The sequence below is a fragment of the Notamacropus eugenii genome, chromosome 7 (genome assembly GCF_028372415.1).
Source record: "Notamacropus eugenii isolate mMacEug1 chromosome 7, mMacEug1.pri_v2, whole genome shotgun sequence".
NCBI classification, from domain to species: Eukaryota; Metazoa; Chordata; class Mammalia; order Diprotodontia; family Macropodidae; genus Notamacropus; species Notamacropus eugenii.
Genome location: NC_092878.1, coordinates 31,120,160 through 31,146,977, shown reverse-complemented (window position 1 = coordinate 31,146,977; position 26,818 = coordinate 31,120,160). Strand labels below are relative to the sequence as shown.

The 26,818-nt window shown below is 38.4% G+C and overlaps 1 protein-coding gene and 1 pseudogene across 9 annotated transcripts in view; one reads left to right on the top strand and one right to left on the bottom strand.

Annotated features, from left to right (window-relative positions):
* The window catches only part of LOC140513816 (enhancer of rudimentary homolog pseudogene), an 87,207-nt pseudogene that overhangs the window by 11,521 nt on the left and 48,868 nt on the right, over positions 1–26,818 (top strand).
* LOC140513769 (TP53-binding protein 1-like) overlaps positions 1–26,818 on the bottom strand; it is a 130,744-nt gene that overhangs the window by 91,658 nt on the left and 12,268 nt on the right. For 8 of the 9 annotated variants that reach the window (XR_011970322.1, XR_011970323.1, XM_072623725.1 and 5 more), the window contains exons 2-10: positions 20,877–20,911; positions 17,639–17,709; positions 15,568–15,664; positions 14,774–15,027; positions 13,871–14,028; positions 13,363–13,509; positions 9,217–9,291; positions 4,761–4,890; positions 3,983–4,091 (exon numbers count right to left, since the gene is read on the bottom strand). Coding sequence is in view for 7 of the 9 variants with exons in the window: in XM_072623725.1 (XP_072479826.1) it covers positions 3,983–4,091; positions 4,761–4,890; positions 9,217–9,291; positions 13,363–13,509; positions 13,871–14,028; positions 14,774–15,027; positions 15,568–15,664; positions 17,639–17,709; positions 20,877–20,911 (1,076 nt within the window). In the remaining 2 variants the exon portion in view is untranslated. Of the gene's footprint in view, positions 1–3,982; positions 4,092–4,760; positions 4,891–9,216; positions 9,292–13,362; positions 13,510–13,870; positions 14,029–14,773; positions 15,028–15,567; positions 15,665–17,638; positions 17,710–20,876; positions 20,912–22,808; positions 23,595–26,818 lie in introns of those variants that run through there. The other variant, XM_072623727.1, reaches the window with a different exon arrangement.

Genomic DNA, 26,818 nt, shown 5'->3' with positions numbered 1-26,818 from the left:
ATATAAGATATTTTTAAAGATAACAGACTTCTCCCTTGGAAGAAAGGAAAAACATTTAAATATTTGACTACATATGTTTAGAGTTCCAATACAGCGTCACACAGCTAAATGGGCACTTTAAAAATAATGATGGTGAAGAATCAGCACGCACTTGTGTGAATTTTACTAAAGGACTCTGTCTTAGGAAGAGTGGTGATTGTGAAACCCAGAAAGTACATGACTCCTTAAACACAGAGTAAACCGTTCAGTGAAGTTCTCATTCTTTCACAAAAGAGCAGTGCAACCATCTTGCTTCCCAGTATTATGGCAGCTGATGAATGTCACTACGCTGATAACAAGTCAAATCTAGGACAGATGTCAATTCTAAAAGATTTTTCTTTTGCTGTGCCACTCTGAATTGGAATTGTGAAAAGTTGTATGCCAAGCAGGCGAGGTATGAATGTGCTATTATTTTAAAATTATAACATCTAACTAGGAATCAAATAAGATTACAAGACAGTCCATACGTACAATATCAGTCTATATTTCAGCGCCTTGAATTTTTTCTTTGCTCTTTTGGAAAATACGCAGCTAAGTCCTAAATACTATGAATAATAAATCCCCTAAAGTGTTTGCATTATTTGAATACGCACTGCATATTTCCACTGGGCTAGAATAAATAATCAGAGTTTACATAAATATAACTTTGAATAGCACAAATGCAAACAGGAATTCCATTATTTGCACTAATTGGGACCTGACTGTAACGGTCACATATCTGAGAGCCTGGACAAACACTTTTTTTTTCTCCCCTTTTTTTTTGCGAGGCAATCTGGGTCAAGTGACTTGCCCAGGGTCACACAGCTAGTAAGTGCCTGAAGCCACATTTGAACTCAGGTCCTCCTGATTCCAGGGCCGGTGCTCTATCCACTTCACCACCGAGATGCCCCTTTAGACAGACACTTTTAACAACTACTTTTAAAATACATTCCTTTTGAAAATGTGTTTAATAGACCCAAATGTATAATCATACAAGTCATTCCCCAATTGATAAATGGTCAAAGGATATGAACAGGCAATTTTCAGAGGAAGAAATTAAAGCTATCTATAATCATATGAAAAAATGATCTAAATCACTATTGATTAGAGAGATGCAAATCAAAACAACTCTGAGGTACCACATCACACCTATAAGATTGGCAAACATGACAGAACAAGAAAATGATAAATGCTGGAGAGGATGTGGGAGAGTTGGAACACTAATTCATTGTTGGTGGAGCTGCGAGCGCATCCAACCATTCTGGAGAGCAATTTGGAACTATGCCCAAAGGGCTACAAAAATGTGCATACCCTTTGACCCAGCAATATCGCTACTAGGACTATATCCCCAAGAGATCATAAAAATGGGAAAGGGTCCCACATGTACAAAAATATTTATAGCAGCACTCTATGTAGTTGCCAAAAACTGGAAGTCAAGGGGATGTCCATCAATTGGGGAATGGCTGAATAAATTATGGTATATGAATGTAATGGAGTACTATTGTGCCATAAGAAATGATGAACAAGAAGACTTCAGAGAGGCCTGGAAGGACTTATATGACCTGATGCTGAGTGAAAGGAGCAGAACCAGGAGAACTTTGTGCACAGCAACGACCACAGTGTGTGAGAGTTTTTTCTGGTAGACTTGGATTTTTGTAATAATGCAAAAACTTCTTATAAAAAAAAAAAATCCCAAAGGTGGTTCTCAAGGCAAAATGCCTTCCACACTCAGAAAAAGAAATATGGAAGTCATTCGCAAAATGTAGCAGATCATGTTTGTGTATGTGTATGTGTTTGTGTATCATGTTCTGATTTGTTATACGATTTCTTTCAGTTATTTTAGTCTGACTACATAGCATGACTATAGTGAAAATATACTCAATAGGAAAGTATATGTAGAATCTATACAGAATTGTATGCAGTCGTGGGGAGGGAGGGGGGTAGTGGGGGGGGATAAAATCGCAATTGTATGGCAGTGATTGTTAAACATTAAAAAATAAAAAAAAATAAATAAAGTACTTGCTAAGGTGGCTTTACTATGTGTCAGTAACTATGGTAGGAGCTGACGATACAAATACAATAAATCTTGGCAAGGACTTCTCAGAAAACATGAAAGAAGTTCGAGAAAAATTATGTTCGAACATTTTATATAATATACCACAAGCTTCAAATGGATGCATGATCTGAAGATTAAAGTCATAGCATTAAAAAAAAGAACAGAGGAAAATCCGATCAGGTACCTTTAAAAGCAACAGCTAAAGGCAGAATTCTTACCAAACAAGATTAGAGAATAAAACTGATAATTCTGATTACATGAAACTGAAGAACTCTTATACAAATTTAATGGAACTAGAATAAGGGAAGCAGTTGACAAGGGGAAAAAGCTATCACGTAGGTCTGACGCATGCCTGATTTCCCAGATTTCGAGGGAACCAGCATGGACATATACAATTAAAAGTCATTCCCCAGTGGGTGAAGGCAAAAAAGATATAAACAAATAGTTCTTAAAATGACTATGAACGATTATATGAAGGATTGCTTCAACTCACTAATAATTAGGGAAAAATAAATTAAACCAAGTCTAAAGCTTCATTTCATGCCTAGAAAATCGGCAGATAACAAAAAATGGGAAGTCAAAATTGGAGAAGTTGTGGAAAGATAAGCATATCAAAGATAGCAGGAAAGTACACAAAATATTTCTAAGCACTTTTTTTTGGTAGCAAGTAAGTGGAACAAGGAATAGCTAAAAAAAATGATGGTGTCTGAATAGCAGAGAGGTGCAGAAGGAGCCACGTGCTTTCACACATGGCCAAATGGTGATTCCTTTAGTTCCATTACGCAAGGCAGGGCCAGGGCTTCTATTTTTGAAAGAAAGATTTTTGGAGAGGGATGGTGCTAATACAGACACACAGACACACACTCACACATCAAAGAAAGGGTCAACGAAACATTTAAAAATACACAAAAGATCAAAATCAGAAGAAGTTCAGAAAGGAACAAAGCAATTCTGTTAAGTTTAACATTTTCTTAAAAAAGCCCTCAAACGACTTGCAACAGAAATTTTGTTCTTTGTATGTTGAAATATTCATATTTAAGTTCATAATAAAAAAAGAACATTTGAAATTAAAAAAACAGGCACACCGCTACACTGCTCCTAAAGCTCAGTTAGTCCAATCATTTTGGAAACAAGATCTCACTGGCAGACGTATACACCAAGCAGGTCAGAGACAAAAAAGGTCCCATTTATAGCCATGTATTGATAACAGCACTTTCGGTAACAGCAAAGAACTGGAAGCAAAGTAGATAGATACCCCATCCGTGGGAAGTAGAGAAGCAAACAGTGATACATGAATATAACGGAATATTGCTGTACCATAAGAATTGACTAATTGAAGAGACAGAGAAATACGTGCTCTTCTATGAAATGATGCAAAATGAAGCAGTCAGAACAAAGAATACAGTGCACATAATGACAAAAAATGTAAATGTATAAAAACAAAAAAACAAGGCAAGGAAAACGGAATGCAGGGAAATGATAATGATCAAGGAAGAGACATGAGGATGCACCTCCCTCCCTCATTTTCAGATACGGAGGACGATACACATGGGACAACGTCAGACCGGACTGAGGAGCAGGTTTGTTTTGCCGAATTATTTTCTTTCTTTTTCTGTTATTCGGGACAATTCCCAAGAAAGAAGGTTCGAGGTATATTGGAAAATGAAAAACAAAAAATACAAATCAAAGTGTAAGTTCTTCATAGTTGTCAAAGTTTGGTACATATAAAATATGACAGTTAGAAATAAACTACTCAGAGCAAATATTACTTGTGGATTACCAAAAATATGGACTTTTTAGCAGCACTTAGTAAAACTTGTGGCTGATTTGGTATTTTTTGATAAATTATTAAAATTACAAGTCTGAAATGATGAATGAAAATACAGTGAAGGAATGAAAGATACTTACTACATCTCTGCTACTTTTCTTCACACTAAACTTGAGAGGAAGGGATCTTCGGACCTTTTCTTTAGGACTTCTCTTAGGCGAGAAGCAATCTGCCTTCCCTGACTCCACCCTAGGAATTTTTTCATAAGAGGGAAGAAAAAAAATGCAATTTTTGATAACGACAATTTAAGCTGTATATGTTGCCAACAATATTTTTTCTGCGAGGCAAAACTTAACATAAAAATCCACAATAAGTTTTAGTGCTCATCTCCTAAAAGAATAAAAATATCAGACACTCTTGATGGAGGAGTCCTAACTAGCTATGTGGGACCTTTGGCAAATCACAACTTGATGACAGTTTCCTCAACATTTATAACATTAGGATTTATATCAGATGATTTCTAAGTCTATTCTAGATCTAAGATTTTATAAGTAGTGGGAATATGAAAACTTTATTTGTGTACCTAATTGTCATGCTTCTGACAAGAACTATTATAGTCCTTTGAACTTGGATCAAATAGATTTTCAAATCACAAGTAAAACATTAAGATGATATACTGTAGGGCAAAAGAGACAAGATTTTAATCAAGCAGAAGTGGTTTTTAGATTGAGAATCTTTCTTTGATAGAGGGAAAAAAGGAAAATGTTCTTGACTAATAAGAGTATACTGACAGGGAAATTTTCAAAAATGTTTTATTATTAAAATTGTATCAGTTTGCAGAAACAATAAATAACAAAGCAAACTATCCAAATCATTTAAACTAAGTTTCATTAGTTATCAGTGACTGAAGCAACTCACCTGCACACTTTTTCGCTTGCAATCCTTGTACTTCGCCTCTGAACACCTGGACTGAACCAACGACTTCCACTGATGGCTATGGGGGAGACTGAACTCTGGGAAGATGCACCAGGACTTGCTTCAAACTGAACTACAAAAGTAGCATAACATATATTAACTGATTTGTTTTAAAGCACAAAACATCAATAATATTGTTTTTTAAGAGACTTTTGAATTCCAAAATTTTTTTTTTAATTTTAGCTTAATAACCTTCCTTCATTTTCCTTTTACATAAAACACTATTTTTATTAATGTTATACTTTAGGAGGATCAAGAAAATGTTTAATTCGATTTTAACTTCTGTTAATAACATACAAAACAGTTCCTATATATAAACTCTGACTTGATATCCCCAGGGGAGAATATCACATTCCTTCTGTTTCCCCAATTCATGATAATTACCCTCAGCTAATTAAACATTATGCTAATAACCACTTGGATCTTCCAGTGTTTTTCTATTCCTTTGATTTCAATTCACTCTCCAGGTTCTCTTCTTACCTGTCTCAGTATCATTTTCAGTTTCCTTTGCTGAATCATCACCCCTGTCCCACTCCTAACCACATATATTCTCCAAGTCTCTGGGCCCTTCTCCTCTCTACTCACATACATACCACCCTAGTTCAGACCTTCCTCACTCTTGCTTGAACTATAATAACAGCCTAATTAAACTCCTAGCTTAAGTTTCCCCCCTCCAATTCATCCTCCACATAGCCTCCAAAATATTCTTCCTGTAACAATATGTTTATCAGGTCACCTCCTTAAGAAGCCGTGGTACCTTTAGATAAAAAAACATAAAATTTCTCAGCTTGGTTTTTAAAGCTTTTCACAGTCTAGATACAGACTACTTTTATAGATAGTTCCTAATATTCTCTTTCATGTAGTCTATTCCACACTGTCGTACCTGCTGTCCTCTGAATTTGATAACCCACTTCCTGCCTCCATGCCTTTGACTGCAATGTACTCCCTTCTTTATCTCTGTCCTTAAAAATCTCTATTCCTCCTGGTAGTGTTTTCTCTCCCTCACCAAGTTATCTCATATTTATTTGTTTACTTGCTTATCTTCCTAGGTAAATTTTAAGTGCCCTGAAGGTAGAGACTTTCAAATTTCTGTCTTTGGGAAGATAGTGTCATTGAACTGAAGAATACACGGTGGGATATAAGGTGTAAGAAGACTGGAAAGAGGCAAAAAAATGGTAAGGGAGACTGACAATTGGTCATAAGGCAATTACAGGGGCCCCTTTGATGGCAATGGATATAAACCCAGATAGGTAAAAAAAAAACCTCTTTTTTTGTTGAATTTAAAATCAATAGTTAATTTAAAGAACAGTTGACCTAAAATCAACAACTGACTTACTAAAATTAGTTTACTCAATTTCAGGATAAATTACTATGGCCAGGGTTCTTTCCCTTGCTATACAGTGGTTGTGTAATGGTGGACTACTACAGAATGGCTATGTGACCCTGAGCAAGTCTTCTACTTCTCAGTGCTCTGGGCAGTTCTCTATAACCATACATTGGTAGAGGGAGTTTGCTCACCTGAAAGTCCCCAATACCATTAAAATCACAGGTGCAGTCACTGAAATCACAGCTCCACCTTCTATCCCTTGTACGTTCTAAGATGATGTAGTCACAATTAATTTTCTCAGTTTTTTTGGTCACTTCAATACTACTCACCAGTTTTTCCTTGTGAGGGTTAGGGGCTATAACTGTGATTTCATTTGTATAGGGAACTCTCTGGTGAGGTAATTATCCCTATTAATACAAGCCAGCACGTTCTCTGCAACTTAAAGAGTGGCTTAGAGCACAGATATCAAATGTGTGGCCCCCTGTAGCCAGAACTAGATAAAAATGTAATTGGGAAATATTTAATACAGTAAATAAAAATATAATAAAAATAGAAAGCATTACATTTTAAAATTACGTCAACATGCAACACAGGAATCCTTAGAATAGATTAGTAACCCCCTATTCCTATTTGAGTTTGCTATTACTGACTTCCAACCGTGACAGATTAAATGATATGCCCATGGTCACATAGCCAGTATATGTCAGAGATGGGACATAAACCCAATTTCCAAGATTAGCTCTCTATTCATTATACTATATTTCTATTGGCAAGAATTAAATCCTAACCTCCAGTTTCCCTGCCAGTTCACTCTACCATCTGAAAGATGAAAATGTCAGCAAGGCAATAATTCATCAGATGTGTCTATTTTAAGCAGAATGAGACTTCTAGAAGATATTATGATGCTTAACACCCACCATCATTAGTATGTCTCTGTGTGAGTAAAACTGTAGATCTTTATAGCAAGAAGGCATCTCTAGAGCTCATGGTTCAGTCTCCTTATTTCATAAGTGCAGAAACTGACATCCAGAGGAGCTGAATCACTCACCCAGGATCATGCGCACTACTGTAAGTAGCTGAGCTGGAACTACAATCCAGAAGTCTTGACATTCAGTGTGTTTCTCTACTCTACCATATGGTTTCCAGGAAAATTTGGGGTCCAGGAATATTGTAAACTCTTGCTCTTGTTGTCCATTTGAAAAAAGGTCTTAAAAACAAGTTCCCAACTCATAAATCCAGTCAGAAAAAAATTTATAAAGGTTAATCAGGGCACATTCTCCATGAGCAGGAGTTTGAGATCTCCTGACATCTGGGTTGGAAACTACAGAGCTTGAGAGAAGTGCAAAGTTGAACATAACACTAGGGACCCAATCACAAAGCATTTACTCCTAATGCCTTCAACTTCACTCCTAGCTTCCAGTACTCAAAGAAAGAAAAAGTAAAGCATCATCACAGAATACTAAAATGTGAGTTTTCAATAAAATTTTACTTTTCCTAGAGTCCCAGTTGGAAAAGACCTCAGGAGCCATCTAATCATCTCATCTTATCTGTATCTGAACAAGAAATGTCCTCTATAACATCCTTGAAAGGTGGTAACCCAGACATTAAAGCCCTCTAGTTGCGGGGGAAGGGAAGGGAAGAAATTCACTACTTCCTAAAACAATCCATTCTATTTTTGGAGAGCACTAATTGTTAGGAAAATTCAATTCAATTTAATAAATATGAAGTGACTACCATATAGAAGCTAGATGGCACAGTGGATATTGCATTGAGCTTGAGATCAGGAAGACTCAACTTCACGAGATCAAATCTAGACTTCACACACACCTTATTCAGTGACTTAACTTTGTTGATCTCAGTTCCTCATCCGTAAAAGGAGTTGGAGAAGGAAATGGCAAACCACTCCAGTATCTCTGCCAAGAAAACTCCAAATGGAGTCAGAGAAAAGTCAGACACAACTGAAATGATTAGTCCCTTGTCCTCAAGAACTCACATTCTACTGTGGGAAAATAATATATACACACAAATACATACTGGATTGACAGTGGAGTGGGATCAGGAAAATTATTTAACAAAAATGTTTTATACTTTAACAGAGAATCTAAAAATCCTATTATTTAAAGCTCGCTGGAAAAAAAAATATATTCACCTTTTAAGCAGATAAAGACTAAAGGTCAAAGAAACATTACAAAGTAAATTCAGGCTATGCAGTAGTTCAGATGAAAGTAAAGAAAGTTACAAATAACTGCAAGAATCTTAGTGCTAGCAAACAGTAACCTAAACACCAACCAACTAGTGGAGTAAGGCAGTCATAAGAGAGCTTGCACTCAGAGATTTGAACCAAAAATTCATTGAAAAATTAGTTTGAACTTGAACTTATAACAAAATATGGACAAACTATTATAATGAACAATTTCACACAAAATTACACAAGAATTGAAATATAAACTGACTCAACTCCCTGGTATAGAATAACCTATTAATAAAAAAAAGTTAATAACCCACTTGAGTTTTGTTACATGTTTAGCAGTACTTAGTTATAAAGAGACAGAAAATCATTTCAGCAGATTAGCCTATGAACAAAATGCTTAATTTTCTAATCTCAGAATTTCTAGTACAATATGACCAATATCACTAGGGAACCCCCTATATGAGGGGCTCAACCTGGAATCCATGCTCACAAGAAATTCTTGGATACGTTTCAGGGGTTCATGAACTTAGATGGGAAAAAAATTACATCTTTATTTCAATATTGCTGGTTTCCTCTGTAATACCATTTATTTAATTTTACATACTTAAAAAATATTTCAAGGAGTACAATGTATCTATATATGTAGATATAGATAGATTTCATCAGATGGCCAACAGGGTCCATGAAACAAAAAAGGTTAAAAAACTCCACTATGCAGCATCCCCACTCAAAAGTTCTACTTTATTTGGCATTATGTTGACATTTTTTCCTTACTGTTAAAAAGCCAAATTTTGACTAAACACAAATAAATCTTGTCAGAGAACAAAGTTAAAGACAGACTGCAAAAGCTTCCATCTAGTACAGTCATGTATGATACTTACCAGCTTTGTCTTGCTGAGGTGTAGTGGAGGGTGTTCTGTTACATTTAAGCTTATTCGGTACTCCACTAACAAAATCTGAAATGCAAGACACAGAAGCAATCATGTCTTGCTCTGTTAATACACATTTAATATTTATGATGTGCTAAAAAAAAATTGTACCAGCAGATACATTTTCATTAGGTCATTATAAGAAAAATAGTCACAGGTGGAATTGATGCCCAGTAATAATGAAATACAAAGAAATTTTGCACCTTTCAAAAGATAATTTTAATTAAGTAGTTCGCATCTCTCGAGAGGATATTTCAATTCAAATACAGTCAACACTATACTTCTAAATGTTTCTCAGCAGAAAAAAATTGGAAGGTATTCTTACCTCTGGGAAAATGCTAATTAAAAAGCAAAAGGTTTTAATGAGTAAATGAAATTGGTGACTAAGTTGTGAATTTTCTGAAAAGTAATTTTGGAGTTTGAAAGTGAAACAATGTATTATACGGGCCTTATGTCGAATATCACTAATTCACATTTATGTAGCATTTTAAAGTTTTCAAATGTTTACCTCACAACCCGATGTGAGTTAAGTAACATATTTTAAAATTTGTTTAAAATAATTAGTACATATTGATGATGAAAAGTAATTGTAAATTTTTCTGAATTCATTTCCAAATAATTCACCCCTTAAACAATTGTACAATGCTAAAGAAACAGCCATTCTGATGATGCGGGACAAATTCCACTCTAACAAGCACGAGTAAAAAGAATCCTCATTCTGCTTAAACCAGAGTAGAGACAAGCTGATGTAACAGGCACCCATAAAGCCTTTAGGACTACAAAATGGAATCATTCCAGAGTATTGCAGCATTTCTTACCAAGAAGCTAGCCTAACGACATGAAACATCTTATTGCTAAAAGATTGCAGAACATGGTAAAAAAAAAAAACAAAAGTCAGCTCCAAGGAAGATGTAGAACAATATTTTTACCAAACACAACTTATCTAAAACGAAACAGACAAGACTATAGTAACCAAACACAAGGCTCTCCTCCCAACCATTTCTACCATTAAGTAATTTTCTGCTACCATCATGCAAGAAATATGAGGGGAAGGGGGTGTTTATTATTCATAACCCCTATTTGAGTTCAGTCTTAATACTTTACTTCAGTGGCTTTAAAGAGCATAGTTTCACAATCTGGGCTTCGGGGGGAAACCTGGTAGCTTCAAGAAACTGTTCAGTATAATGTCCTTCTTCAATATACACATATACAAACTGATGGTTTAAAGCACAAAGACTATTTTAACAGTGTATAGACAGCTCAAATATAAATTGCATACAAGCAGGTGGCAATGTAAAATAAAGCTATTTACATTGAGAAGACCCAGATTCAAGTCTGGGTATGCTACTTTTGCTATCTTTGTGACCTTGGGTCTCAGTTTCCTTGCATATTAAAAAGGGGGGCAAACCAAATTATCTCTATATTTCTCCAAGATGTCTTCCAGCTCTAAAAGTCCTATATTCACAGTGTCAAATTTAATACAATAATCAAACCTATACTCTAGGTCAAATTGAACACAATAATCAAACCTACACACTAAAGCCATTTTCATACTTCTAAAACCTCCATCCCTAGGTTAAGCAGTTTCACCATTTCTTCTTGACAAGCATTATCTGCCAGGCACACAGTTCCAGGCACTGCTGTCTTTCCAGTACCAATACTGACATGCTAATAATAGATAACCAAGGCAGCATTTATATCTTATTATCAATACTATCTAGAGAGAAACAATACAATCCACTTAACCACCGAAAGAGCAAGATTTGTGTCATACTTTTTGCCAATATTAACTCGCTGATTCAGGGTTTTATTTAAAATATGAATATTATGTAGCTAATAAGTAGAGCAGGGACACATACTAGATAACCTAAACGTTGGATAACCTAAATGTTACTACAGAGATTCGGTTCTGGGATGTTTGAAGTTAACCAGTTAGCTAGGAATAGGAGGAAGAATGTCAGTCTCTTGAAAACAATATTTCAAAGCTTCTGATCTAATTAACAAGATAACTAAAAATACTCAACTGGAACAAAATATAAAAGGGCAGCCTCTGCTGAAACAACATCTTAGAGAGGTGGCACTGTTAGGCTAGGTGAACTATATGAAGGGAAACTTGGTCTTGATGACAGTTGATACAAACTACCCTGCCCTTCAAAGGGCCTTCACCCCAACATAATATGTGTGAACAGACCTGGCATGAAACTTAGAATGTAGAGGATTTAAGCTTCTTCCTCAAACCTTCAGGAGGAAACTGAAGGGAAGATCTATGAAAGTGACTGTTCAAGCTAGAATGATGAACATTCAGGATGTACTGGGATAGAAACTAACAGGAAAGAAAGTTTGAACTGGCACGATGACTGCGTGTAAATATGTAAGTATTTGACATAGAGCACAGATGGGGCACAAAAAACTAAAAAGACCTGGCACTCTTCCTCTTTCCTCCCAGTAACCCAAGCAGGATGTATCTGTCACTCCGCCTTTTCTCAGCCCCAGGAGCAACTTTGAAGAAAAAAAAAAAACCCAGACACAAAAGATAATTTAAAAAACTACGCAATAGGACCACAGACCATTGCAGTGAAGCTGATGACAGGAGAAAATAAATTTACATAGAAACATATAATTCATACGTAAAAGCAATCTTAAGAGTCTGGTCCTGAAAACAATGGAGAGTTCCTCTTGTTCTACCTAGCGAAAGGTATAAGGGAATCCCATGGAAAGGAGGCAGACACAAAATGATCCAGTCCACTTGATGACACTACTTTCCTTTCTGTGTACCCCAAGGCTTATATCTGTAGCTTATCTGCTCTTTCTGTACAGCGGTCAAAAATCATTTATTAAGTGTCAGGCACCAATCGCATAAATTATCTAGCTTTTAGGCTTGACCTCTAGCTCTGGCCTTTTGATGTACATCATCCTTCTGCTATCTTTAAAAATACAAAGAAGCTGCTTTGGAATGACATGCATCTGTGTGGCTAGAATTTCTCTGGAGGTCTACATCTGCTTTATTTTGGTCTTGTCTGAGTTTAATCTACAAAAATATAATCTACCGAATGCAAAAAAACAAAAGATTTTGTCAACATCCCCCTAAATCCTAAAAAACTGTTTGCCTGTAAAGGAAATTGAACTACATGATTTTTAGGGTCCCTTCTAACTTTAAGTTATGTGAGTCCTAAAATATATTTGACTTTATTAAAAATTGTATTACAATGGCCTGCAGTCCTATTGACTCTTTGCACCTTTTTCATCTATTCCTTCCTTTTTACAATGCTACCAATTTAGGCCAGGCCTTGACTATTCACACCTGGATTATTGCAAAAACCTTCCTCAATTCCCTTCCAGTCTTTCTGGCCTAAAAATAATGCTGTGTACTGTTAAAGACTCATCCAAAATATCATTTCCAGGACATCAATACTCTGACCAAATCTTCCACTTGGTGGCCACTGCTTACATGATAAAACTTAATCGCCTGAGTTAGCGTTCAACGATTCTCCGTGACCGTCCTCAGTCTTCTTTTCTGATTTCTTCCCTTTCTCCATTTAAGTCTTCATTTAAACAAAGTTAGTCTACTTACTGTCTCCCACATGTACCACGCCCTTCCACACCTGAATTTCCTCATCCAGGCCAAATATTATGCATTTTTGATTATCCAAATAAAATTCCAATTAGCCCTCCCTAACAACTCATTCTTCTTCAAGCCGAGGGCATTTTAACAATCTTACATTTACTAATATTGCTATTTTTAACTCTTTGCAAGAGGAACTCTATAGACCTACATTCTGACTCTTTGTCATTAGCAAACACTACAACTTGGGCAGGTCACTTAACCTACATGAAGCATAGTCTCCCCATTAGTAAAATAAAGAGTCTGGAAGAGGCTCCCCCTCTTACCTAAAAAATTCTGTAATTCTAGGAGTCTATGTTTTATCTCTTCAACTAGACTGTATACACCAAGAGAGGTAATAATATGGTATGCGTCTTTATATCTCCCACAGCCCTTAACATAAAGAAGGTAGTAAAAAAAATTTCTGTTGAGTAGTTACCTTAAATAATAAAAGCTTATAAACCTCCATGCTTAGGTCAAATAGTAATAATACTCACCACCTACACCCTGTCTTCTCTTTTCCTTATGTTCAATAGAAGACTCATATTCACCTTCTTCGCAGTCGTCTAGTGATGGAGTAGAATTGGGGCCATCAATACCCAACATGACTGGTATCTTTTCCATGATAAACTCTGGCACACGCCCTAAAGGATAACATTGACAATGTTGTTTTTATTGTGTTGTTTTAAAAATAAAGGTATTCTACACTAAACTTCTGTCAGAGAACAGGTTCCTAAATCATATACTTGAGCTTGAAGGAACCTTCAGAAGTCATTTGGTTCACCCCCTTCATTTTACGGATGATAAAACTGAAATCCCGAGGGTTAAATGACTGTCAAGATCACATATGGAGCAAGCAAAAGAGCTGGAGGTCTCTGTGAGCCCAAGGCCTCTAACTTAGTCCAGCACTCTTTCACTGTTTCTGCCTCAGAGTTTTAATGGTTAGTTGGGAGAAGCTGGCAAGCCATAAACATTCTGCCCTGAAGACATTTCACCTTTTCTTACCAATATCAGCTGCATGATCAATCAGGGTCTTTACCACCGCAATCTCCAGTCGAATTTCTTCCCTTGCATTCTTCGACACTTTCTCATTCCATGAATGTAAAAGGTTTGGAGCAAGCATTGCTGCAAGATTATAACTATCCATCTTATTCTCACTGACTCTTTAAAAAAAAAAAAAGTAGGTACCATTAAACGTAGTCAAAATTTGAACTAAGAAACAATTTCAAGAAGCTAACAGGCATATTTGTAGGGACTCTTACTTAATATTGGCTATGTATAAGGCAAATACTAAACCTTATCAGGAATTTAACCAAGAAATAGGAAATAAAAAAGCTTCTAACAGTCAAATTAATTTATAAAATCCATGCATCCAAAACTAATATTTTATTCACAGCCAAGCTTCTCAAAATCCTCAATCAGTACTAACTTATTTAAAACATAATAGTAAGACAGTTGGTTATTGCATTTGGTTTCAAAGTTCATAACTGATTAGAAGTAGCCAAACAGAAAGGGTGAGAGGAGTGGTTACAGGCAGGCACAAAAACTGTAGTGAGAAATGACAGGTGATAGCAAGGAAAGAAATAGAAAAATTATAAAAAAACAGAAATATGAAATCAAATGGCATCACAGGTTAGACCTTTTAGGGTAAACTGCCTTGCAGAAACAGGCCCCTGGAGATCACTGTATTACGGTATACAAATAATGACATTCAAAATGATAAAGAAAAAACGAAATTGTATTCAATATACTCCATTTGAGAAGATAAGGAAATATGTAAATAAATTTTAAGAAATATTTCCATCCCAAATAGCTGAAAACAAAATAAATGTACTGTTGCTTAAAATTATAACTGGCTAGCCAAAAGTTCCCCATAGCTAAAATTTTTTGTACTTGATCTTTACTTACCTGAGAGAAACATTCCGGAGAAAGTTAAAGAAGTACCGTAATACATATACTATATTGTCAGTCATAAGACAAGAGAGCAACATTGTAGCAGTATCCCTCTCCTCTGTTTCCAACTGTTGAGCTTTGATAAAAGCTTCATGCAAATCAACTGGAAAGATGGGTTCTGGCAACTCCCTAAAAAATTTCTTAATAAGATCTGTGATATCCTGTGGATCTGCAGAAGACAGACAGCTTTCACCATGATTCAGTTTCCTCTGAAATAAATTTCAAGTCATCAGTATTCTTTGATTTAAGATCTCCATTTTGATCAAAATCTCTGCTTACATCTCAAGATAAAGAGTTTTTCTTAGTAAACTTTAATTCTTTTATTTATTTGCTTCTGGTGTCATGTATTACAAAACACACAAGAAGCTCTAGCAAACAATCAAAAATACTTAATTTCTTTAACTACTGGATTCATGTAAGCTATAAATGCTTTCCACAAAGGGAATAATAGCTGGTCAGCTGTAACTCTACCATTCATTAATACCGAAAAGATGAGAGGACATAATGCTGAGCTTGGGAGTCATTAGACCTGGGTTCAAACCCTCCCCCCAATAACTACCTATGTGCAAGGTGCTCACAGACATCTCCACAGTAATTATTTAAAGTCATATGGGATGTGATGTTAGAGGGAGTCCACATGCTAGAAAATCATAGACCCTTTGCACATTCATGTCATATCTGAGAACTGTAACAACAAAAACCTAATTAGACAACTGTGGAAAGAAAAAATAGTCAAGGAATATGCCTACCTTCAGTGCTTTTATATGGGTAGCTGATCCAGAAACCCTAAAAAGACCCTTAACATGAAGATGTTGTTCCAAAGATGTGCAAGCATCAACGAGAAAACTGAAAAAGGCAGGTCTCATTAATGTATTTAATCTTACAAAAACCATACTAAGTGAATATACTTGTCAAGGTACATCAATAGGCTGTGAAGATCCTTGACATGACTTCTGAATTATAAATCATTTCCCATTTCTATAATCTACTCATTGTTCTTGTGCTAATTTTAGTATGACCGTTGCTCTCATTCCATGACTTTCACAGCCTACTATATACCGAAGAGCCATACTATCTAAGTGTGTATACACACACACACACACACACACACACACACATATATATATAACCTCTATACACACAGACATGTATACCCCAACAAATCTTTCTGTAATTACCATCCCATAAAATGCAACAACCTTTTTTAATTCAATTTAATTCAACATTCATTAAGTTTCCATATATGCAAGGCATCCTTAATACTACAGATAAAAAGGAAAAAAAATTCCTCCATTTCAACATATACAGCATATACACAGATGAGTATATATAAAGTAGTGTTAAGAGACAAATGATAACTAGGGTAGAGGAAAAATAGGTCAGGAAAAGTCTTATATAATAGTGAAGAAGCTAGGGCTTATAAGAGGCAAAGGTAAAGAAGGAATGTATTATACACCTGAGAGATAGTTAATGCAAAAGAATGGAGGCAGGAGACTGAGTGTATGTATCGTCAAAAGGACTAATAGCCAACAGACTGGTAAGGTAGATGGGAGGCAGATCATGAAAAGTTTTAAATGGATTTTGTATTTTATCCCAGAGGCCATAGGAAGCTCCTGAAGCTTCTTAAGTCAGACCCCTGTTTTAGGAACATCAATTGGCAGCAGCTTAGATTATGGATATAAAACAGCGAGACTTGAATCAACAAGATCTGGCAACTAACTGGACTAAAGGGATGTGGGAGGAGGGAATTTCAAAGAGAAGATAGTGGAGAATTGACTCTGAGGCTCTAAAACTAGAAAATGAGAAGAATGGTTGTGCATTCAATCAAAACAGGAAAAGTGTGAAAATGGGATAGATGTGAGGAAATACAAGTTCCATTTTTGAAAAATCAGTTTATTTTTATTTATAGGTTCTATTCATATCTCATTTAATTTACTTCTTTATTTGCTTGTCTGTGGGACCTTTATTTCTCTGCCAACATCATTTGTCCAACTCTTCGGAAGACAGAGATGATTTTTTAAAAAAATAATTCAATATGTAGAACAAAATAATGCAGACAGAACGATGCTCAATAGAAGTCTGTAGGTAATACATGTAGTATCAATGTTAAAGGGGACAGCTAGATGGCCCAGTGGATAGAGTGAGTGCTGGGCCTGGAGTCAGGAAGACTCATCTTCCTGAGGTCAAATCTGGCCTCAGACATTTCCTAGCTATGTAACCCTGAGCAAGTCACTTAACTCTGCTTGCCTCAGTTTCCGTATCTGTAAAATAAGGGGGTGAATGAAATGGCAAAACACTCCAGTATCTTTGCCAAGAAAACCCCAAAAGAGGTTATAACGAATGAAAACAACTAAATGCCAAATAAACGTTATCTCTACAGATTACACAGCTCTCCTAGGTAAAGGACTCGGAGGATCTAAGCAGGTTCATTAACATGAGTTTTGTCGTCATTTCCCCAATACGTGAGCGTTTAGAAATCCTTTTACTAGAATGTGAAATGTGCGCATAACAAATCTGAATAACACTGTGTGATCACTATTTACAAAAGCTTGGGCATCTCAATAACATATAATTACTCTTCTCCCACAATTCTTCCCAAATATACTCATTCATTCATCCAATAAACGTTTACTGAAAGTCTGTTATTTGTCAGGCACTGTGCTAAGGGTATCATTACATTACAGGGATTTTCATTCAAATACAGATTTCAGAGTGGAATTATAAAGTCCATGAATTAAAGACCCAAGTGTGAAATATCTACTAATTTCTGAACCTTGCAATTCACCACTTAATTCTAGGCTAATTTCACACCTTTCTTACCTTGGAATGTTTCCATATTCTGGTACAAATGTCTGGGGTAGTACAGAAAAAGGTGCTCGAAAAATTTTCCCCTAAAATGTAAAAGTCATTTATTATAAGCATCAAGATAAAAATTTACAGGTATAAGCACAGAATGTGAAGACAAATTGTGATTTCAGGGAAAGAGCAAAAAAACAATTAAACTAGTTACTAATATTCTGAGATATAATTAGTCATAGTAGCTAAAAGGCAACAGACTTTGGTAACAGTGAGTCTTAAGAACAGAACTAGTCTCAAATACTAAAATAAATACCTTATGCCAATAATATCTATTAATTATGCTAATGAAAGAGTTACAGAACATTTGGATCAAATACTAACACACATTAAAGTATCATTATTGTATTATTTTTTAAAGAGGACTTCAAATAGGTTTAATGCTTCTCAATTTGCATCTATTAAAATGGATATTTTTTTCTGAAATCACCTTCCACAGCTCTGCAAATACTAACTCTGCATCAAATTATCTGTGTACTTCCTTGACCAATAATAGGGTAAGATGGATTAATTTTTTTGGCTGATGAATGTTACAAATTTTCTAACAAAATGTTCCAAGAGACTAGGACTAAGAAATACTGAAAGTAAACATTAAAACATTAAAAAATCCAATTCAACCTCTTCTTGTACAGTTGCTATTTCTATAATAAAATTATCTTCTTTCTTACTATTTTTCTTAACTATTTCTTAACTATTTCTTAACTATTCTTAACTATGAAATATTTCTTAACTAATTCTTAACAATTTTTCCGAAGACTATTTATCACAAGAATAACTTGTGAAAGGCACCAAGATTCAGTAGTCCTGGGTATCAAGTCATGTCTCTATTTATTAGTTATGTGGCCTCTAATAAGCCATTTCAGCCCTTTCGTTACCTCACCTGTAAAATGAGGATAATTCCACATAACTCAGAGGGAGTTTTATAAACTACATGTTGTAACAATGAGCTATTATTAATAATCTGAAATCAAATTCTGAGATCCTGGAAAAAATAACAGTGCAGATATATATACTGAAAGAATTAAGCATAAAAATTTTCTGTAAGCTCGTACGACACTTAGGAAAATGACTAACGCAGAAGACATCCCATTACTAGGACTGGAGATAAGCCATTTATAGTATTTTTTAAAAAATCAATCCATAAGCATTGATTAAGCTGTAACTATACACCAGGCACTAGGGATAAAAATACAAATAAAATAACCCCTACTCTCAAGGAACTTATGTGCTAATGAGGGAGAGAAGTACGTACAGAATATAAATAAATACAAAATAGCTAAATAAGCATTTTTGGGGGGAAGGATGGAAAATCAGGAAAGGTTGATAGTGATATTTTAGCTAAATCTTGAAGGAAAAGAGAGATGAAGCAGAGGTGAGGATGGAGTGAATTACAGGCATGTGGAGATGGCAACTGCAAAGGAAGATTCAGGACATACCTGAGTACATGGGGGACACAGAAAAGGCTAGTCGGTATGGGCTGGGGGTGGGGTTGTTTAATGAGTAACATACAATGAGGATGGAAAGACAGCTTGTGAAAGGCTTTAAAAGCTAAGTAGAGGAGTTTATTTTATCCTAGAGAGTTAACAGGGAACCAATGAAGTTTATTTTGTAGATCCCATTTGGGCTAATGGAAAATCACTTTGGCAGCAATATGTAAGATAAGACAGAAATAGGAAATGGTTTGAGGCAGGAAGTACAATTAGGAGACAAATTCAGTAATCTAAATGTGATGAAGGCTTGAACTAAGGAGGGTCAGAAAGAAACAAGACAACTGCCAACTGATTAGATATACAGGGTGAGGGAAAATGAAGAGGATAATGGAAAGTTACTAGACTTGGGATATGAGAAGACTGGTGGTGCCTTGGGGGCAAAAATAGGGAAGTTTGGAGAGCAATATAATGAGATGTTTTGGACCTGTTAAGTTTGAGATATCTCTGAGACAGGTTTGTAATATCAAGAAACTGAGATAAATCTTGGATATCAAGTTTGAAATATCCCATAGGCAAACAGTGATGCAGGCCAGAAGCTCAGAGGAGAAACTGGGACTGGCTATACAGACCTACAAGTCATCTACATAGGTTTAGGATTAGGGATATGACTGGTGACTTCACTGGTGTAGATAACTCCCAAATGAGGGCACTTATTCTACCAATAGAGACTGGCAACTTTTCTGCAAATAGTAGTGTTTAAATGCCTAGAACAGTGAATAGTTAAATGACTTGCCAGGAAATCACACAAAAAGTCAAAGGCAACATTTTAATCCCAGGCTTCAAGGACAGCTTTTTAACAATGGCTCTTAATCATCTTGAATGAAAGATAATAAAACCCTAGGAACTGATGAGGTCACTGAGAGAAATTCTTTCATGCAACAAACATCTATTAAACACTTTCTATGTTCTAGGCTCCAGAGAAAGATACAGTAACAAAGATGAAACAGTCCCTGCTCAGAGAAATTACTTTTCATGGAGGTGAGGAGAAGTAGAGGGAAAAGACATAGATACACGTAAGTAAATATATACAATACAATTGAGAAGAAGCACTAACTGGAGGATGGGAAACTAGAAAAGGGTAGGTTACACTTCAGCTAAACTTTGAAACAAACTAAGGGTTTCAAGAGGCAGAAGTGTGGGAAAAAGTATTTTAGGTATGAAGGATAGCTTCTGTAAAGTTATGGAAGCAAAGAAATGTCAAATAGGCTTACTTTAACTGCACACTGCAAAAAACAGAGTAATATGTAATAAACCTGGAAAGGTTGGCTGTTACTTTTTGAAGGACTTCAAATGCCAAACAAGGCAGTTGTAGTATTTGACTCTAAACAAGATAGCAATCTTTTTGAAAAAAGGAACCACACAGTCATACCCATGCTTTAACAATCATTTGTTTTAAGTGGATGATGGATAAAACCTGGAGGGTAAAACCATGACCTACACAACAATTAGGAAGCTACGATAATAGTCCAGGGGAGAAGTTAACAGGTCAACTTGAACTAGGGTTATAGATTGAAGGATTAGAAAGATGTTTTGTAGGGGGAATCAACAAGTGACTGGGTATAGGGGTTGAGGGGAAATGAAGCGTTACAGCCGATTTCAAGTTCACAAACCAGAACGGTTAGGACAGAACTGCTCTCAAAAGAAACTTCAGAGAGGGGTGGGTGAGTACTATTTTGGAGATGTTGAACTTAAGATGCCTATGGGACACTCACCTGGAAATGTCTGAAAGGCAGATTATGATTCAGGGCTAGAATTGAAGAGAAAGATTAGGGCTAAGGTACAGATACGGGAGGTGCATAGCAATGATAGTTGAATGTGGCAAGGAGCCTAGTGCTCTTTACACTAAACAGATTAAATCAATGCCTTCAATAGAATATTTTTAAAAATGAGGGGAAGACGGAAAAATCAGTATACTGACAAATAAGTTGATTTTTAGAACACAAATATTAGTTTTTATATATTAGTCTATGTATTTGTATAAAGTGCAATTCACAAGTTTTTGTATTAGAAACTCTTAAGTGTGAACCAGTATAAAATGTTATTGCAAATAGAAGTACAACTTTAATATTGTTCTTAGCTATCTCACCTCACATTACATTCTGAAACAATTCCAGCGGCTACTTACTCTGATTTACACTTATCTCTTAAAGACATTCATACTTACTTTATATAATATAATATGACTGTTCATTCTCATATTTGAGTAATATTCTGCATGGCTGTTTGTCCAATACAATGTGTCCACTAGTCAGTTTCTACTCTACCGACAAGATCTTAAGTATTGTTCAGCACCTAAAACATAGTATATAGATGCTTGATACACGATTTTTTTAAATTATGAAATGAATTCCTTGATTTTATGAGTGGAAAAAAAATCAAGGGCTATGTCTTGCAAAGACCTTCTCCATCTGTCAATCATTTTAGTCTTCTTTATGCATCTGTAGAACATAATGCTATCTCAAAAATATTACATGGCTCACATCACATTTCTAAATCTTTTCCTTCAATTTCTTGAAATCTTTGAAATTACTATCTCATAGGTATAAAATCTTGGGTAGAGACTGAAACAACTGAAGAGACTATCATATTGGTAAATAATCAGTAGAAACAAAAAAGTGTCAATTTAACTACCTAGTTAAAAAATGTTTTATGACATAAAGCTGACAATAGCAAAAATTAGGTTTGGGCATAATCAGATTCAATTAACTATTATGCACTCAAAAACCAGCTGTAACAAATATACACAACAGGACCACATAAAAGAAGCTGTATTAATTAATCTAAGTACACACACACACACACACACACACACACACACACACACACACACACTAGTATTTAACCAGAACTCCTCTTCAGTACTTAACCATTTCCACTGAACCATTCAGAAAACACCATTCTTTTTAAATGAACCACCCTTCCTGATAGCCCACAAAAGCCTCAGAAAATAATCACAAATACTCACTTAACCTCTATGAACTTCAGATTGAAAAACAGGAATAATAATAACATGTAGTGTGTGTGTATACACACACGCACACATGTATATATACAGAGAAAGATACACACACACTTCAAGGGGTTGTTGTAAGGTTCAGATAAAATCAAGTACATGGAGTAATCTGAAACCTTAAGGTACTATAGAAACATTAGTTATAACCAACAGTAAATCTTGACATCTTCACCATATGGCTTATCATGTGTAAAATCGAGAAGCGGCATGGACTAGCAAACAGTCAGAAAAACCTAGGTTCAGAATCTATTTTGTAGAATAGTTGCGTGATTCTGGGCAAATTACTGAAGCTCTCTCTGGGCCTGTTTCCTCCTCTGTAAAACCGTGAGTTAGAGGAGATAGTTTCTAAGTTTCTTTCTAGTTTTAAACATGCAGCTAAATGGGTGTGTGAACAAAGAGCGAGGTCTGGAGTCAGAAGATCTGTGTGATCCCAGACAAGTCACTTGACCGCTTAACCACTTAACCTCTCAGTTTCTTTCCCCTGGCACATAGGTAGCTCTAGAGATACGTTAGCTATCATCCTGTCCTCTTTTCTGGACAAAATTAATGCTCCACTTTCACCACTTTGGTTCACAGTGACTCTTACTAGCCTTCGGATGTCCTCCCTCAGCCCTCTTCCCCCTGGTCTTACCCTAAAAGTTATCGCCCGAGACTCCTGCCGGCCGCGAGCGCTCTGGATCTTTAAGCCATAGGCGGCCTCGAGATGCTGCAGCAGGGTCAGCCTCACCAGCCTCCGGTGCCTCATTTCTGCGGGTGTCTCGCACCTCTCCGCCACTCCCCTCCTCCTCGTCCTGATCCCTTTCCACCCATTGACCTTCTCTAGCCACCACCTCTTCCACTTGCTACAAACCCTCGGTGTCACCACCTTCGCTTCAACTCCCTCTCGTCCACTTCCACGAGCCCCGCTGGGGCTCGGGCCTGCTCCTGCCACTTCCGTGTCTCCTACCCTCAATTCCAAGCCCTCAGGTCTGTTTGTCCACACCCCGCTCCTTCCCCCGCCACTGACCCTTCTCTAAGTCACTCCCCACGGACCCTTCCACGCTCCTCTCCGGTCACTCCCCACCGACTCGTCCACGCTCCTTCCCGGTCACTCGTCCACGCTCCTCCCCAGTCACTCCCCACCAACTTGTCCACGCTCCTCTCCAGTCACTCCCCACCGACTTGTCCACGCTCCTCTCCGGTCACTCCCCACCGACTCGTCCACGCTCCTTCCCGGTCACTCGTCCACGCTCCTCCCCAGTCACTCCCCACCAACTTGTCCACGCTCCTCTCCAGTCACTCCCCACCGACTCGTCCACGCTCCTTCCCGGTCACTCGTCCACGCTCCTCCCCAGTCACTCCCCACCAACTTGTCCACGCTCCTCTCCAGTCACTCCCCACCGACTTGTCCACGCTCCTCCCCAGTCACTCCCCACCAACTTGTCCACGCTCCTCTCCGGTCACTCCCCACCGACTCGTCCACGCTCCTTCCCGGTCACTCGTCCACGCTCCTCCCCAGTCACTCCCCACCAACTTGTCCACGCTCCTCTCCAGTCACTCCCCACCGACTCGTCCACGCTCCTTCCCGGTCACTCGTCCACGCTCCTCCCCAGTCACTCCCCACCAACTTGTCCACGCTCCTCTCCAGTCACTCCCCACCGACTTGTCCACGCTCCTCTCCAGTCACTCCCCACCGACTTGTCCACGCTCCTCTCCAGTCACTCCCCACAGACTCGTCCACGCTCCTCCCGGTCACTGCCCACCAACCAGTCCCAGGCCTTCACCCCAGAAGACCTTTCCCCTAGACTCGCAGTCTCTATTTCCGGTCCCTCGGGTCTGCGGCTCTTGCGGCCCCCCGCTCGTCGCCCGTCAGGCCCTAGGCTAACGTCGCCCCAGACGCCGGAGGCCCGGCGGGCCCTGGGCCCTGGCTCCGCCGCGGACTCCTCGAGCTCCCCTCCGGACCGGTCTCGCACGCTCAGGCACCGCCCTCCGTCAGCCGGGCTGTTACCCCATCCCGGGCTGCCCACTCCGGCAGACCGGTCGCCCCCACAATCCAAATCCCAAAGCCGCGGTCTCCCGCCTCCCACTCCGCCTCCGCCGCCTAGCCAAGCACTCAGCTCCCGCTCCGCCTTCGCACCCCAGCCGAGAACTCAGCTTCGGGCCGAACGCAGCGGCTCAAACGGCAGCGCCAACGTTCGACCCGCTCTCTGATTGGGCCGCGCCATTCACAATCAGAACCCCTCCGCGGGGGCCTAACAATAGCCTGATTCGGCGGTAACGCCGTCAGCAGAACCGAAAGGGGGGAGGGGTGGGGGGAGAAAGGTAGAGCCCGGTCCTACGGCTAGTCCGACAGGTACTGCGCGTGAGCTCCCTGTAAGGGCGGAGATCCCTGGTGGACCATGGTCAGGGCCGTGCAACTCAGACCATTAATTAAGGGCTAGGCGCAGGGCGGGGACTCCACCCACGTGCTCCCGTCCCGGGCAGGACGCCGAGGTTTGGACCCGGGCTCCTGCAGCCTTGAGCGCTACACCGCCCTTAAGGCCCCTCCATGGTCGGGGGTGGGGGGGCAGGGGGGAGGCTGGAGGTGCCATGAGGGGGTGCCTGATCATGCGCGTGCCATGCAACCCCTTTGAGCCCCAGCTTCTCCCCTGTAAAGCGGGGTTCGGTGTGGTCTCCAAAGACAAGGGAAGGCTCCAAGCTTAGGCTTGTATTAGAAGGTGTGGGGAGACAGACTTGGGGGCCACTAGAGGCTTATCACAAATACCCAGAGGTGATCCGCAGGGATGCTGCTCCCCACAATCCTGCAGCCCCACGCAGCGTGCTGGTCCAAAGTCCCGCCTTGCAGCGCTCTCAGGACAGGTTGTCAGGCGTGTCCAACCCTTCATGACCCCTCTCTGGGGGTTTTGGCAAAGATACTGGAGGGATTTGCCATTTCCTTCTTACTCATTTGACAGAGGTGGAAACTGAGGTCCATGAGGTTAAGTGACTTGCCCAGAGCTAGTAAGCAATCTAAAAGCCTCTAAAGCCCTTTTCAAAGGAGAGATTTTAATATCCCAAACGAAGCCTGGAAGGAAACGTAAAGGCAGTGCCCATTAGACTTTTCTCCAGGGATCAGTCTTGTGCAAAGCACTTTGGGGAAGGAAAGGAGCTGGAAGAAATTGGGGATTTAAAAATTTGTGACCAGAGAGATACGACTTATCTTATCTCTGAGAGAGGTCTGCTCGAGTGGAGGCACCCAAAGAAACTGGGGATTATGTACTCAAACCTCTTAAACTAGCCTAAGAGCTACTTATCTTTTTGCAGCTCTACGGGAAGATATGCTGGCAGTATGGGAGGTCTCTGCTAAACACACCATTTCTCTAAGCACCACTAGGCAGAATTTACTTAGGCTCCTGTTAGCTTATGGAGGTAGCCCAACTCTAACTCTGCCTGCCCCAAGAGTTGGCGGTGTTGATTAATATCTGGTCTAATATTGTAGGAAAACCACCTGATTTGAAGTCTATGTGGGAGTTCAAAGTGCATCTCTATTACTACTTGTATGGCCACGGACAAACACTTAACCTCTTTGGGCCTCAGATTCCATCTTTAAAATGAAACAGTAGAACCAGTTGATTCTATGAGCTTTTTAAGGTCTCTTCTAGCATTAATAGAGTTCGAATTCAGCTTGCCCACCTATACTCTGTAAAGGAGATATCATCAGTCTCCTAAGAGGAGGTAGGATGGAAGCCAAATGAGGTTGGGTGGTCCCTGGGGGAGATCAACTGGAGTTCTTAAAAGCAACAAAGGGTGGGAAGCAGCACTTTATTAATCATTATTGTTACTCATTGTTGTGATTTCTAAAACCACAGGTAAATTAAGGCATTTTCTCTGGCTGTCTCCCGTCCTTGGAATGCTATCCTTCCTCCGCTTCACCTACCGACTTCTCGGACTTCTCAACTAAAATTCCATCTTTTTTTACCTATTTTTAAAATATATTTATTTTTCGTTTACAACATTCAGTCCCACAAGCTTTTGAGTTTTAAATTTTCTCCCCCTCCATACGCTCCCCAAGATGGCATGCAATCTGATATAGGCTGTCCATATACATTCATATTAGACATATTTTCATTTTAGTTATATTGTAAAGAAGAATTATAACCAACGGAATGAACCATGAGAAAGAAGAAACAAAACAAAAGAGAGACAGCAAATAGTCTGCTTCCATCTGCATTCAAATGCCACAATTCTTTCTCTGGATGTGGATAATATTTTCCATCATGAGCCTTATGGAGTTGTCCTAGAACCTTGCCTTGCAAGAGCCAAGTCTATCAAAAGTAGCCTTCACACAATGTAGCTATAACTGTATACAGTGTTATCCTCTTTCCACTCCCCTCATTCAGCTAATATTCCATCTTTTATAAGGAGGTTTTCTCAACCTCAATTCTAGTACCTTCTTTCTGGTAATTATTTCTTATTTGTCCCATATATAGCTTCTTTGTATATATTTGTTTACATGTCTCCTTAGAAGATTCTTGAAGGTAGAAGCTGTCGTTTGCCTTTTTGCATCCCCAATGCTTAGCATAGTGCCTGACATATTATAGGTGCTTAGTAAATGTTGATTGATTGTAAATTGGGAAGTGAGGAAAAAGAGTTCTCTAAAGTAGGCATTCTTAAGCTGGAGTC